At 36.1% G+C, this 15,583-nt stretch overlaps 1 protein-coding gene across 10 annotated transcripts in view; it reads right to left on the bottom strand.

Moving 5' to 3' along the window:
• The window catches only part of QKI (QKI, KH domain containing RNA binding), a 109,987-nt gene that overhangs the window by 59,958 nt on the left and 34,446 nt on the right, over window positions 1-15,583 (bottom strand). For 5 of the 10 annotated variants that reach the window (XR_002436343.1, XM_021389568.1, XM_021389566.1 and 2 more), the window contains exon 4: window positions 2,209-2,259. The exons of 4 other annotated variants lie outside the window; for them this stretch is intronic. Coding sequence is in view for 5 of the 6 variants with exons in the window: in XM_021389568.1 (XP_021245243.1) it covers window positions 2,209-2,259 (51 nt within the window). In the remaining variant the exon portion in view is untranslated. The remainder of the gene's footprint in view (window positions 1-2,208; window positions 2,260-15,583) is intronic. One more of the 10 variants, XM_021389567.1, reaches the window with a different exon arrangement.

Raw genomic sequence — 15,583 nt, forward strand, 5'->3', positions numbered from 1 at the left:
TTAAGACAGTAATGGCCTTTACTACCCAGCCTTATGTGCATGTTTTGGTTGGGTTTTTTTTTTTGTTTTTTTTTTTAATGTTCTACAACAGTATCATCCATTTTAGAAAATAATACAGCACAGTGCATGGACTGAGCATAAAAAAAAGTGGCTTGCCTCATTCTAAATATTTCCTTCTCCTCTGAAAAACACAAGCATAATCCCTTAAATGAAAATGCAACTCAGCAACAGATGACACATTCACAGACTTTTCTGCCAATCACCAGCTTCTGATCTACTTTTTGACCACACAGTCGCATCCTTCCCACTCCTCTCCCTTTTCAAATGGGCACAGGTATTAATTTGTTCACACTTTTGGATCAATACATCTTATTAGTAGTTTTTGCTAGTTAATATTACTACTAATTATTATTTCAGTCAGTTTAGAAAGCTACAACAGCTAAATAAGTTATTAGCTAGGCACTGAAGCAGTGTATGGAAGACTTGACTATCTACTCTCACTGGCAGCAAGCAGTCAAATCAGATTAGCGATCCCACTGAACTATATTTCCAGATTAGGAGAACAAGACTTAGCTTCCTTCTTGTCCTCATTGTAGTAGCCCTGTAAAATGCTCAAGATGCCTCCCCAACAAGGTAAGTTGAGCAAAATAGTCCCAAAGAAATATAATCCTCTACTGTTACAAAATCGAGCAAATTCTACATTTTTGTTGGTAAAGACAATGAAGGCCCAAAAGATAACTAATTTCCTAGCTGAATAAGTTTGAAGGATCTTCATAAAGCATTCAATGAACAGTGTCAACATTCTACTTGTCATTAATATCCTCCACATGATGCATTTGTATGCTGCCAACAAAGTTAAAACAACCTTAAGTATTAGCTATTACATTTAAATCTTTGCACTGTATTATGACTTAAGAATTCATCAGCTATCACAAGTGATTTTAACTACTTCTAAATAGGAAAAAGATACTGAAAACATTGAAAAATTCTAGCCTTTCCCTCCAAAACAGCTCTGGTACCTCACGAAGTGCACAAATTCACAGCTTTGCCTCACAGTCCCCAACTAGCATCCATCTAGTATCACTCATGGTCTGAAAGTTTTGTCTGTTTCAAATGTCTGCATCTTTAAATAAGAAAACTGAGCATATGTTCCATATCTTGTGTGTCTAAAAACTGGGTTGGGTAGCCCAGAAAAAAATAAAGATATGAAAAGCATCATCTATATAGCCTACCAAGATTCCAGTCACTCAGCTCAACAAATTCAAAAACAATTACTGCACTTTGCTTAAAGCCTGCAGATCCACAGAGTTTAAGCTATCTTGAAGTCAGTGCTGCTGGTCCCACTTTGACATTCCTTCATGCTTGTGATCCAGTTCAAGGCACTCGAGAACGAGAACAGGAAGTTTCTAGCTTTAGCACTCTGCTGGTTTAGCACTGGAACAGCTCATCCGTACATCACCAGTAACTGCCACTAGGAAGGAAAAACATATTCCTAGCCAGGGCTGTGGGAGCAGTACTGGACAAAGTGTTGACTTAAAACTGTCATAAGAATAGTACTGGATTTGCGTTCTGACATACTTGGAGGAGTCAAATTTTCTCATGATCAGTAGCAGCACATTAAAATGTCACCAATAAGGCTGCACAGTTTCTTCTTGCACCTCCAATACAACTTTCAGCAAAGAGCAAAAAATCTGCTTTAAAAACACAAGCAACACCTTCAGGAGACAGCCAACATGAGGTCTCAGAAATGCCCTCACCACAAAAATAAACACAGGTTTCAGCCCAGTACATAAGAGATTGTTGAACTTATCTAAGAATGCTGAAGAGCTGATAAGAGTAACAGCAGTTGGAGGCAGCAACATAGATCAGCCACTGATCTTTTTTTTAAGAAAAAAATGACAGTGATGAATCCACTCAAAACACTTTACATTTTGAAGACAGGTTCCAAAGAAAAAACTTCACCAAATATCAAAAAATATGAAACTTGTATATTTTTACACCAGCTAGGTTTGTACCGCGTGTAACTGAAGCCTGTCAATCAGCAATAAAAGCTTAAACCTATGTTGTTCCTCATACCAAGCATACAAAGCAAATTCACCATTTGGGGAAGGGATGGCTGAGGCTTCTTTTCAACCAGGGTCTCCTCAAGTTGTAAGCAACTTGCACAAAATTATTGGAATGTTTACAGTAAGTAAAACATTTACTTGCCTCTACCTCCAAAACTGCTGGATCATGGTTGTCTCTGCTCTTAAAGGAGACCTGAAAAGCAAAAAAAAATTGGGCATGTGCCCTATTTTGCTTCTTTAAGATGTTTAATAGAGGCATGAAGGGTTGGAATTAGCATTTTTATTTTATTCTGTGATAGACAACTTACTCCTTCTCGTTTACACTTGAGATTTAAATCCCAAGACACCACAGAAGCCATAAGACAATCTAGGTAAGTGAGAACAAAGATTCAACAGAAGTCACAGAAGAAAGAACTTCAGTTCCCCCTCCTTCTTTTCCCCAATCCTTTAAAGTCCTACTCCATTTGCACGACTGCTAACTCAGTAAAGGGATTTGGTGTTAAATATTCCTCCACAGTCACCACTGGCAATTTGTACACTTATTGTAAATTAACATTATACAAGCTATGAAGAGAAATAAGTTACTCCCCATTGAAATTCAACTGATATATATTTTAAATTTGTAAGATAAAAAGCAATCAAAAAAAGTTCAAGTCATTTTCAGGGCCTCGTTATGTTGTGAAAAAGCAAGATAAGCACAAATACAGCTTTTAGAAGTTCTTTGCAAATAGAAAAGTAAAAAATGAGAAAGAATGGAGAAAAACAAACAACATGTGAGCTGAATAACTAATAAAGAGAGTCAAACATGTCTTTCTCATCCACTATTAGTACGGCCATAAAATACAGTTTATATGTGCTATAATGATACAGTTAACATAAAAGCTGCAATCATTTTTCTAAAAAAAATGGTGCATTTCATTTGATAGCAAGATACTAAATTGCTGCATAGTAATAATTAATATTATTCATGTTAAATGCAAATAAGCAAAGAGCATAGTTTATTCTAATATCCATCACTGTCAGGGCAGGCCTAGTAGCTTAAAGGCAAAAAAGCTTTCTTCAAGCTTTGTCTGTATTAACATGTATGAAGTGTTACCAGACTGCAGATAGCTACAGGTATCAGTAGTCTTTAAAAGAGATGCATCCTAACTTTTCTCACAATAAGTTTTTCCTATAAATGAAAAATTACATGGCTGTAGCTACCTTTATACATTTTAATCATTGAATAGAGCATCATTTTAAAAGATGAGACAGTTATTACAGATAACATTCAATGGTTAAGGCCCATTTTATTCTTTTCACTCAAACTTCAACAAAGTAATTTCTATGTATGAGATGGCAAAGACATGAAGTCGCATTTTTATTCTAAAACGGAAAGTTTGAAGTGTTGCTTATGAAAAATACGTAATCGTCAAGAAAAACAAAAGCCTTTATAAGCAGGGAATGAGATCTTGCTGTACTGCTAAACCAGAATCAGCCTCATCACCATTCTCTGACAAAAGGGTATTTTATTTTGATATACTCAGATCAGAACACCTGGTGACACAAGATACGGTATAATAAGCATTTCTTTCAGAACAGTACTGCTGCATACATTTTTTTTCAGATAACATGAACTCCAAATAACAGTAGGCCAAAGACCTGAGTACCTTTATCTTAGGTCTGTTCCTCAAATTAGCTCTGTGTAATAGAAACAAGAATTATAATTTTCCAGCCGCAACAAGCAGCAGATCCCAGCTGAAACAGTACTACCATTGAATGAAATTCTCCAACAGTGAAAAAATTCACATTGCTTTTTTTTTTTTATTTTCACAGTGAGATGAACTATAACCAGAGGGAAGAATTTAAAAAAAAATGAAATCATCCTTTATGAATTTAAAAACATAGTAAGTAAGTCAAATGAAGAAAACTGGTTCATAAGACTAACTTACAGCTTTACAAACGATAAAACTGTAGTATCATAGAGAAGACTAAGCTCTCAAAGCCAGGAAGAAAAAATCCACAAATGTATTCTATTTCCTCCTCTCTGAGATGAATCCTCTCAATCTAAATCTTAGTAATTTATTAGGTGAAATTATTGGTGAAATAAACTAGAAGTAAAAATTGTTGAAAGTAGTCACTCACTTATCTCAGTACCATGGAATCTGAAAGTGAAGTTTAACTCTCCTAAGTAAGCTTATTAATTCACAATTAGCTCTCATTCAGAAGAGCAGTCCTGACTCCGCTTCTTCCCCTGTGCTGTTGCTGCTCCTTAAACAACTGCTCAGGAAGCAAATCAAGAAACTAGCAAACTCAGCTGACTTTCAAGGATGTCTTAAGACTTTCAATGGGAACAGACCATTAGATCAATCCAAATGTAATGCCACTGCATTCACAAAAAATCTTCAATAATTAGTGGTAGCAAGTTTTTTTTTCTTTGAGGATTGACTTATGGAGCCCAGGAATTTCTCTGCTTAAGAGTCTGCAACCCTCTTCAATCATACATAATTGGACAAAAAATGTAAGTAAAGACTCTCTGAATTCAATTCTGATTCAAAGACATGTTGTGGTTGTTTCAAAACCTATTATACAACAAGCAGGGGGGAAAAAAAGCCACGCAGAAGTATATCACGTCAAGTTAATTTTAATGTTACCAAACCAGTGACACCAAAATATCCTACCCATTTTAGTGATGTTTTAATCTATTTTACTCTGCAACATGTCCTACCCATGCAGCTACTTGTCTCGATGTCCCCCTTATGTAACTATTTTACATAAAGCATTAAATGCAGAGGAATAAAAAACCTGAGGATAAGGTACAGGAACTGTAAGGACACTCCCGACTGATGGCACATATGCAGCTTTTCTCCACAGCAATACAAAGTAATCTAAAGTAAATTTCTCTTCTTCTATACCTTACAAAATTGTCTAGATCATATATTTGCATTAAGTTCTTGCTACAAAATCATATGGTCTCATAAAGCACCTTTACTAAAATGCTCAGAAAATTTAGAAAAAGTGATCAGAAGTAGTTTCTGATAATATTTTTTCCTCTGTTAGTAGAGCATGTTTTAACTGTTTAAGAAATTAAAATAGTGATCCACAAGAGCCAAAACCAAATTTTTAGTGCATGTCATGCATTCAGTCAAATGCACAGTGTAAGACTGTGCACTTCTTGATTTCCTCCCTGTCCAACACCCAATCCCTACCCTGCAGGAAGAGTTAAGATAATTCACTTTTGCAAACAGAACATCATCCGTCTCTTAATGCAAGTCTGAAACTTACAGAAATAAAATTTCAGACAGTAAACAGACAGTAGGCAATACACATCTATTCAATATAGCAGCACGCAAGATCCAGAAAGGAATAAACTGCTAAACTGCAGTTGCAATGTATGAAAAGTAAGAATTGGGTACAGTATCTTCTATAAAGAAGCTGAAAGAGATGAACAGGATAAAACACACAGATAAATCAATGGATGAGCAAGATACTAAAAAACAAATCAAGAAGCCCAACAAGAACTGAACCACAGAAAAACTGTCATCTTTGAGACACGGGATATTTCGATATGAGATGTGTTTTATGGAATTGTTAAAGTGCAGCATCACATCCAGCAAATATAAAATTGGATCAGATTTCTCATTTGGGAATGAAGAAAGGATGAAGTCAGTTAATCCACAGACCTACAGACCTATTAATTGTCATGTTTTTCAAACAGCTGAAAACCAACACTGGATTACTGTAATATATACACAAAGTAACTTACTTTGTAAAGGGCAACCAAAACTCACAGCATGGATTTGAAAATTGGCTGGAAAGGTTAAGAACACTTTCCTAACCCTTACTAGCGCGAATGAACTTGAAGGGTTGTCTTAGTTTCAGCTGGGATGGAATCATTTTCTTCAGAGTATCTAGTATGATCCTATGTTTTGTTTCTAGGAGAAAAACACTGATAATACACTGATGTTTCTAGTTGCTGCTAAGGGCCAAGGCCATTCCCAGCAATGGGCCCAAGGAGCTGGGAGGGAACAGAATTAGGACAGCTGACTTGAATGGCCAAAGGGACATTCCATACCTTATGACGTCAAGCAGAAGTTTTGAAGGGGGTGGGAGTTCCCTCTCACTCTTTTCCACTGCTCAGGGGGCTAGCTGGGTATCGGTCGGGGAGTGGTAAGCAATTGCTTGCGCATCGCTTGTTATATACATATATACTACACAAATTTATGTCATTAATATTATCCTTTTCTCTAACTCAGAAAATAGTTTTATTTCAACCAACAAGTTCTACTCCCTTTTTATTCAGTTCTCTCCCCTATCCCACTGGGAAGGTTGAGGAATGAGTGAATGACTGCGCGGTGCTGAGCCACCCGCTGGATTAAATCACAACAAAGGTCAATGTCACATGCTGAAGAATCAAGAAGCAGACAAGCATGAATAGTTTTTAACAAATCTTGATGAATAATATGAAGACTTGTGTATAAAAATAATAAAAACACTATCTAAATTTCTTTATCTCCTCAAGAGCCATCCTTATATCCAAATTAAAAGAGCACAAGAAATACAGTAGCTGTGAAGTTTCTATGAAAAATTTGTGACATCAATTAAAAATACTCAAGACACATACAGACAATAATTCTGTGAAACAAAAAAGTACAGGTCATAAAATACATTATTTTCATTTGATCTTTCAAAACAAGTTATTATATTGTAAAATATCATTTATCAATCAAAGTATTAGGTCAGTATTTTTCTCTGTCTTTTCCTGTGAACACAGATTTCAGTTTTATAGTCCTGAAGACTTTAGGCTCCATCTCTACCTGCGTCCACAGACTGTAGAACAGAAGTAGCTCACTGCACAAAGATCAGCTGTTAACCATGAAATGAGGTTTTCATGTAGGCAGTTAAATACATATAAACTGTTTTAACAATTTTTTCTAGCGTAATACAACATAAAGAATAACTCACCTACTGGAGTTCTAAAACATGGTTTTTCCTAGAAAGGAGATGGTATCCACAGTGCAAATAATTGAATAACAAACTCTTGATCTTATAATCAATTGGTACTTAAAAATGACACAAAGTTTCAAAAAACACAGGGGCACGCCAACAGTTTTTTCTAATACACATACAAGTTTAAAGGTACAGGAATACAGCTTTAGTACCTTTTCCGTAAACAAAGAAACAATGTTTGCACTGTATATATTCCCTGAAAATCCAAAGATCAGCTGAAGCAGCTCAGAATAAGCACACCTGAATCTCCAGGAGCATAAATAACTGGCACACAGTTTCATAGAAGCTTTTTATCTCTGCATTTCAGATGATTCCCTTCCTTAAGAGGATAAGCATTTTTTGTGGCATGTAGACATATTCATAACATGGTTAAGCTAACATGGTAGCTATGTCTACATACTGCATGCCCTATCAGCTAAGTCATCCCAGGATACCGAGGATTTGGAAAGTTCTCTACGCTCTAATGTTCATCCCCACCTCCAAGTAATTACATAGCCCTCAACACTGTAACTACTGTATCTGCTGATATGAACAGTCAACAAACTGGAATTCAAAGTGGTAAAATAGCTAGTTTGATACATACGAAAATTGCTTTTTTCAGTTGTACAACATAAGAAACTATCATCACAGAAAATGTATTTGTAAAAATCACATAAATCAGCATTTATGAATACGTTTAGGGGGAATAAATACACCTTCTGCTACAGCTGTCACTGTTCTGTGGAGACAACATGCTGTTCTTAGTTTTCAGCTGATCACTCAGACCTGATCTTGTTCATCTGATCAATCTTACTGTAGAATTTCATTTCCTGTTGGCTACTAGTTTGATCGCCTTATTTCCTTTTTGTCTTTAAAATCCGCACAGATAACCTCAATTTTGTTGCACAACTGATAATACTTGTTAAAAAAAAAAGGAATTAAGCTTCCTCAAACTCAGAAGTTTCTTCTAAACTTAAGGCCAGTAACAAAAGCTCAGTCCTCTAATCATTCAGACTTGCTTGTTTGTACTCTTCTGGAGTTCAGGCAGTAGCTACTACAGAGGTGCTTCATCCAGAATGCCACTTACAGATTATGAGGAAAACAATAAACAAAAAGTTCCATATAGTTAAAAATTGAGTTCTGTGTTATTTTATGTAGTCAAACCATACTGGAGTCCAAAAAATTTAGCTCAATTCTCAACAGTAGACTATTTCCATTTTAGCATGTTGGAATTTATGTGGAAAGGGTGGGAAACACTCTGCAAAACCAAGTGTAGGGGAAAACAAAACTAACAACTTTAAATTCAACTTAATTGTAGAACTGTTACGCACTTAAGTAGTATACGCATCCATGATCATAGAGAGAATACAAGTCTTGGTGACTTACAAAAAAAACTTCAATAAATTGAATGTTCTATTACATTATACCTCCAGTACATCATAGGCCATTACTTTCCAACAGAAAAAGAACCACTCTGACAGTAATCATCACAAATTGGTTTAGAGCATAGACAAGGTCATCGTAACTTGACTCAGCTAATACATGTAATTAAAGTTTATTTCTGGATGGATTCACTTTTTTTTTAAAGATGATTCCAAATCACACAAAAGCTCATCTTAAAAAAATTCTTAGCTTTGAGGCACAGACACACAAAGGGCTAAATGGTATTTTTTTTTTCTTTCACAGTAAATTTTTAATTTCTATCGCCTAGAGAATCGTGTCTCAACTGTCCAAATGGTCAAGAAAAAGGAGAAAATGAATAAGAAATATCAGTATCACCACTATATACGTTGGTGATATTATGGAATCCTAGGGAATTGTGCTCAGAAAAACCTCAGCACAGAGAATACTTCAAATACCAGACACACTTAAGCACACTGTTATGCAGTTAAAAAGTAAAGGTACAAATGTGAGACAAGTTCTATAGCTCCAACTACTGACGAAATACTGTTCAGATTTTCAATGTTTTAGTTACTGATTTTACATAGGCAGGACCTAAGCCTGCAGGAAATTATGATTCATTGTGTACACCTGCAGTAAAAACAAGTTTTATGATGTGCTTTCAGCAGTACTGTTTTCATCACAGTAAAAAACATGTTTAATAGGTATATATCACAAATGAGAAGTACCATCAATTCAGGTTACGGGGGAGAGAGGTCTAAATTTTCCTCACGTTGTATTGTTAACTTTATGACCAGGTTATTTAACAAACAGTATTATTCTGGAGGGCTATCTGGAAGAGAAAGACATTTCAGCTTTTAGATTTTTGATGTTCTGAAACTTCTTGATAAGAAAAAATGTTTCTTCAAATGCTACAGAGATATCAAGCTTTTGCTTGAACAAGAGTATGACTTCACACAATTTTTTCCAACTGAAAAATCTATGGATGGGGTAAGTACAGAAAACTACTTAATTTGTTTCAGTCTAGCTGGTATTTTTCACCTGGAAAGACCCCTCAAGTTATAGACTGGAAATGAGAATTTTCATTCAACCTTAAGTGCTTAGTGTTTCTGCTCCAGTTTAATCTATGTTTAAATCTCACTGACAGCCTTCTTTGTCCAATGAGGGGAAGACCATCCACCATGTTCACATAACTAAAACTATTATGCTCTCAAAGAGACAGTGCACGTAACAGACTTAAAAACTGATATAGAGGACCCCAGTATAACACAAATACATATACTAAAATTCCTCCCCAACTCTTAAAACTCTTAAAAGAATGAGAAAGTATGCTCAGGAAAAAAGTGCGTAGGAAAGGAATTTCTCATTTAGAGAGAGAGAATTCTTTCATTTTTCCACATTTTGCAACTACAAATAATTGTAGCACAGACATTTTCTTCTCTACAAAAAGAGCTGGATGTAGGGATTATTGTAATCTACTGTGTTGTAGACAATACAGTAGATAAATGTCCATTCAAAATTGAATATAGCAACATTATGTTGAAATTCTATAGGTTGAAAAGGAAAATTTCACTAAATCACAGGAGATAATTCCTCAAAAGTCAAATTCAAATGCATAATCTTAACTCCAATATAAGGCAAATGCTCAAAAAACATTAGTACATTATTTTTCAAATTACCAAAGTTAATGAAATGAAATCTGAACAACAGAAAAATCAGATAGGCCTGTTATATTTTTCTTTGCAGAACAGGAAAAAACAGAATATCTCCACTTAAGACTATTCATTCTAGAAGAACATAGTCCTTGATTTTATCTGTGAAGGAAACCTCAAAAAATTAGCTTTGTTATTAGAAACACTGTCAGTGACAGAACAGCGTGCAAGTTACAATACTCACCTAAAAAGTGAAACTACCTGTCAAGCACGTCTGATCACAGGTAGCTCCCTAATCGCTGCAAAACATAATCCTACATGGATGTGCTCAGTCATACCACAGCACTGCCATACTATGAAATAATTCTATAATTATAATGCATCTTAAATTCATTTCCTCTTTTCTTTTTTGCAGTGCAGAAAATGGAAACTTGGCACATGAATTAACAACACGTCTAGAGATCACTCCACTTCAAAATGTCAAATTACAAAATACCTTATCAAATTCTTATCTAATGCTTATCGCTGTTTACTTAGTATGAAAATACAGTTGTGTAGGGAAGGAACTTTACTGAATTTACAAATTATCTGAAGAAAGTACATTCAACAGTCATATGAAATCTTTTATTGTTAATATGTGCTATAATTTTATTGATTTCATGAGTAATATGGCCAAAGAAACATTTTCTCCAAACAAAAAGTAGACTACTTCAAAAATATGCTACATATGAGATCTCATTTAAGTAAGGCTTTACACAGTTTTATTTCTGTAAACCACAGCTCTAATAAATCAACTGTTTCTTCTTCCCTAAAACAGAAGATCCACTGAAGTTTGACTGTGAGATTACCAAATTCCAGTATCAAATAGCAGTTAGCTGATCTTGGTGTCTTACGGCTTACTGATCATCTGGGGTTTGGTTTTTTTTTTTTGTTTTGGTTTTAGTTGTTTTTGTTTTTTTAACATTTTCAATTTTACAATATTCTTTACAGAAAAGACTACCTACCAACTACAAACAAAAACCAACACAGATTACAAATCTGAAAAAAAAAAACCAAAAAAAAAAAAACCAACCCCAAGAAACATATCTGAGATGGAATGATTCCCATCCAAAATACTGCATGCAGTTTGGTTACATATGTAAGAAATCTAAGAGGAAAATACAAGCCTAGTTACAAGGTCTTACAAAATCTGACAGAGGATTTTTTAATTTATTCATTCATTAAAATAAACAGCAAATATTAACATAAGCAGAGAAACCATACCCCAAACAGCTGAAAAGGAAAAGCTCAAGCCATGTGTAACCTGGACATTAAAGCAGTGTTTGAGTAGTTTGTTTTTAACTCCCACTGCAGTCAGGATTAATGAAATGATATTTTAAGAGTCAGAAAAAATAAAGATACTTCTTTTTTCTTTAAAGTCAGTAGGTTCACTGGGAAAAACAACAACAAAACAAGCAAGAACAAAAAGTAATCTCTAAACAGGTGAAAAAATCCTGTTAATTTTTTTTTTCACCTCACGTCTTTCCCACCAGATAAACTGGGACATTATCACTGTTTAATACAAGTTTTAATTGAGTACCCTCACTGGTGGGAAGAAAAGTGCCGAACCACTAGTTTCCATATCAAACAAAGCAGGTAATTAACAGCTATTCTGGCACAATCCCTTATCACCAAAATACACAACACTGTTAAGTTCCTTCAATGCCAATGCTTTGCTCCAACAAAGGAAAGCTGATGTTTCAGGGTCACATTCACTCTTTTAATACACAGACATAAATTTACTGCTCAGTCAGACACCTATAATTAAACAAGAAGAATATAATTCTAATATTCAGACAGGCTTGCATAAGAGTGGGATATTTCCCCCCGTAAAGATGATTGCCTTTCATTTTTTGGTTTCAAGTAGCTACAGTTCACTTAGTTTTGATTACATACCAATTAGATATGCAAATACAAGAGATCTAAAAAAAATGCTTTTTGAAATGTCAGATTGTAAGCAATCATGCTTATTCTTTCCTGCTGTATGCACAAGCTATTCATTAAATAGCTATTGTCTTCAAAACATTCCAACAGATTGCATTTATCAGAGAGTTAGAGGCAAATATGGGAGTGCGCATTACCCAGGACATGGCTCATCAAGGAATGAAAAAGATCTAACACTTAATTTAATATGTACATGACAGTAGTTAACTAAGATGGAACTAAATACAACGTTCTTTTTACATCTTTCCCACTACTGATACTGCCAATATATAAGCTCACTGTATCTTGAAATTAAAAAAATATTGAAGTTATCTTCAAATTTAAAAAACAACATTAGTTTGTTTAATGATACTGTGTAGGTAATAAATTTCATAGCCAAACATACAAAATTACTGAATATTACTAATAATTTTAAAAATATCTTAATATAAATATAGAGTTAATATGAAACTATAACGTTAGTATTGATTTGGCAAGAATAACCATTACAGGTTCACAAATATGTTCCATTTGAAGTGCAAATTCTTACAATTTCATGTGTCTAGATCACATATGGAAATTTACAGTTTTGTGACACCTTTCACAGAGCCTTTAGAAAAGGCCTTCTGATCATAGATTAAAATAGGAAAGAGTCTGGCAAACAGCTCTGAATAGCAGTGACAAGTAGAACTACTGCACTGTTAGATGGGAGTATCCTGTAAGAAATTGTTACCCACAAGTACGGTCTGTCATTGCTATAGCTGAGAAGTTTGCTCTTGCAAAACTAAAGAAGCAAGAACAGAACAGCATGAGGAAAAGGAGGTAGCTTGGTTGGTTGTTTCTTTTATACTTAAAGACAAATAGTCTCCAAGCTAACAGAACAATAAAATCCCTAAACAAGCCTGTGTTTCCTCACAGCTTCACTCAGCTCTAAGGAAATGCAGACTAACAAATGCTGAAATATTGTTCTTCCTAAAAGCTTAGCTTTCAGACAATCAAAGTAAATAAAATGTTTTCCTAGTTGATTTCCATAATTGTTAACCACCCTTCAAGAGGGGTCTTTCAGGAACACAGATCTTTTTTCAAGGCCAAATCAACAAAAGTTACAAAAGATGTCTGATTCGGAAACCCCTTTTAAAAATCCGAGGTGGGTGGGGCAGGTGGAATCAGCTCAACTGCAGCCCACCATATAAACAATGTCGTAGGCCCTGAAATACTTCTGAAACTAGAGTTACCCATTCAACATTTACATGCCCTCTGTTACATCTTCCGAAAAGTCACTGTAAACAATTGAGCAGCAAATGTAAACTGAGTATTTGAACTCTACCCACTACAGCTCGTTACACAAAGAACTGCACCAGACAAGGAAACCATATTATTCACTGTCAGCAATCACAGAATTGCAGGGGTTAGAAGGGACCAACCCCTCTGCTAAAGCAGATCACTACAACTGGTCATAAAAGTAGACATCCAGATAGGTCTCGAATATCTCCATGGAAGGAGACTCCACCACGCCTCTAGGCAACCTGTTCCAGCCTTCTGTCATCCTTACTGTAAAGAAGTTCTTACACGTGCTTGTATGGAACTTTCTATGTTCAAGTTTTAGGCCTTTGCTCCTTGTCCTAGCACTACACACCACTTAGAAGAGCCTGGCCTCAACCATTTGCCTCCCATCTTCCTTAAGATATTTATAAACATTTATCAGATCTCTCCTGTCTTTTCCCCAGGCTGAACAGAGCCAGGTTACTCAGCCTTTCCTCATACAGGAGGTGTTCCAGGCCCTTTACCATCTTTGTGGCCCACTGCTGGATACCTTCTTGGAGATCTCTGTCTTTTTTGAACTTGGGAGGCGAAAACTGCACACAATAGTCTAAATGTGGCCTCACTAGGGCAGAGTAGAGGGGAAGAATCACCTCACTTGACCTGCTGTACACACTCTTTTTCATGCGCTCCAGGATAGCACTGGCCTTCTTGGCCATGAGGGCACACTGCTGGCTCACAGCTAATCTGTTGTCCACCAGAACACCTAGGTCCCTATCTGCAGAGCTCCTCTCCAGCAGGTCATCCCCTAACCCGTATTGATGCGTGCGTAAGACCCAGGTGTAAGACTCTACACTTGCTCTTGTTAAACCTCAGCAGGTTCCCTCCCTGCCCAACTGTCCAGTCTGTTCAGGTCTTATTGAACAGCAGCACAGCCTTCCAGTGTGTCGGCCACTCCTCCCAACTTCACATAGACAGCAAACTTGCTGAGGGTAGACTCTATCCCTTAAACCAGGTTGGGTAGACTCTATCCCTTCATCCAGGTCATCAGTGAAGATGTTGAATAAGACCGGACCCAGTACCAACCCCTGGAGAACACCAGACTTGCACCGCTGATGACAACCCTCTGAGCTCTGCCAGTCAGTTCTCAATCCATCTCATTGTCCACTCATCTATGCTACACTAAGTCTCATAACAAGGATGTTGTGGGAGACAGTATCAAACACCTCACGTGTCAAAGGTGAGATGTCAAAACACCTCATGTCAAAGGTACACAATATCCACTGTCCTCCACACATCTAATCAGCCAGTGATGACATCACAGAAAGCTACCAGGTTGGTCAAGCGTGATTTCTCCTTGGTGAATCCATCCTGAGTACTCCTGATAACCTTCTTCTCTTCCAATTGCTCAGAAATGGCATCCAGCAATGCCCTTGCAAACAGTCCAACTCTTACACGGTTCTCCATGCAAGACACTGGAAAAATCCTGTATCTGCTTCTGTGAAAGGCCAAGATCATACAAAAAAATAAACAAAACAAACCTAGCATTCTTGATAAAATGATACATAGAAGCCAGGACAGTCTGGTTCACAATTACACTGCTTATTTTACTTCTGTCAGAAATCAAAAGGGACTTCAATCATTCCAGTAGAGATACCAATTTGTCTTAACCTCTAAATTTACTCATTCCTCATGTCACCTTTACAAACTACCTACAGAAATCTATATCCACGTTGGAAGGCAAAATCTCTCAAATCCCTTCAAAAGCTCCTACTGTCACAACTCATGTTGCTGTAATATGCGAACTCAACAGTTATCATAACTATTGGGACATACTTTTTTTTAGGTTTTCTTTTTTTTGTTCTATTATGTTCTTCACTTTCAGATGCTCTTCTGCATGTCAAGTGTTTTTATCTGTTCATTAGTTGAACATGAGATTCATGCTCAGCAGAAGTCTGCCATGAATTTCTTATACCCCACCTCATCTTTCAAATTACTTGATGCCCTTATCTGCAACATTAGTTTACCTCCAGTGCTCTTACCATGCTCTACATTTATGCAACTACGTAACGTTCATCGAAATCAACACTCACTTCAGCAAAAGTTTCACGGTACCTCATCAGGTTTTCAGAGTAAATGAAGTACTGTGGAAATTAACCCCTCCTTTTACTATCATGTTTGACAAAGCATAAGACCAGTCAGAAGGAGGTCAGTAGGAAACAACACTAGAAAACACAGCCAAAGAGTATCTCCATAGGAAACTAAGAGGAACTG

The sequence above is a fragment of the Numida meleagris genome, chromosome 3, assembly GCF_002078875.1.
Source record: "Numida meleagris isolate 19003 breed g44 Domestic line chromosome 3, NumMel1.0, whole genome shotgun sequence".
NCBI lineage: Eukaryota > Metazoa > Chordata > Aves > Galliformes > Numididae > Numida > Numida meleagris.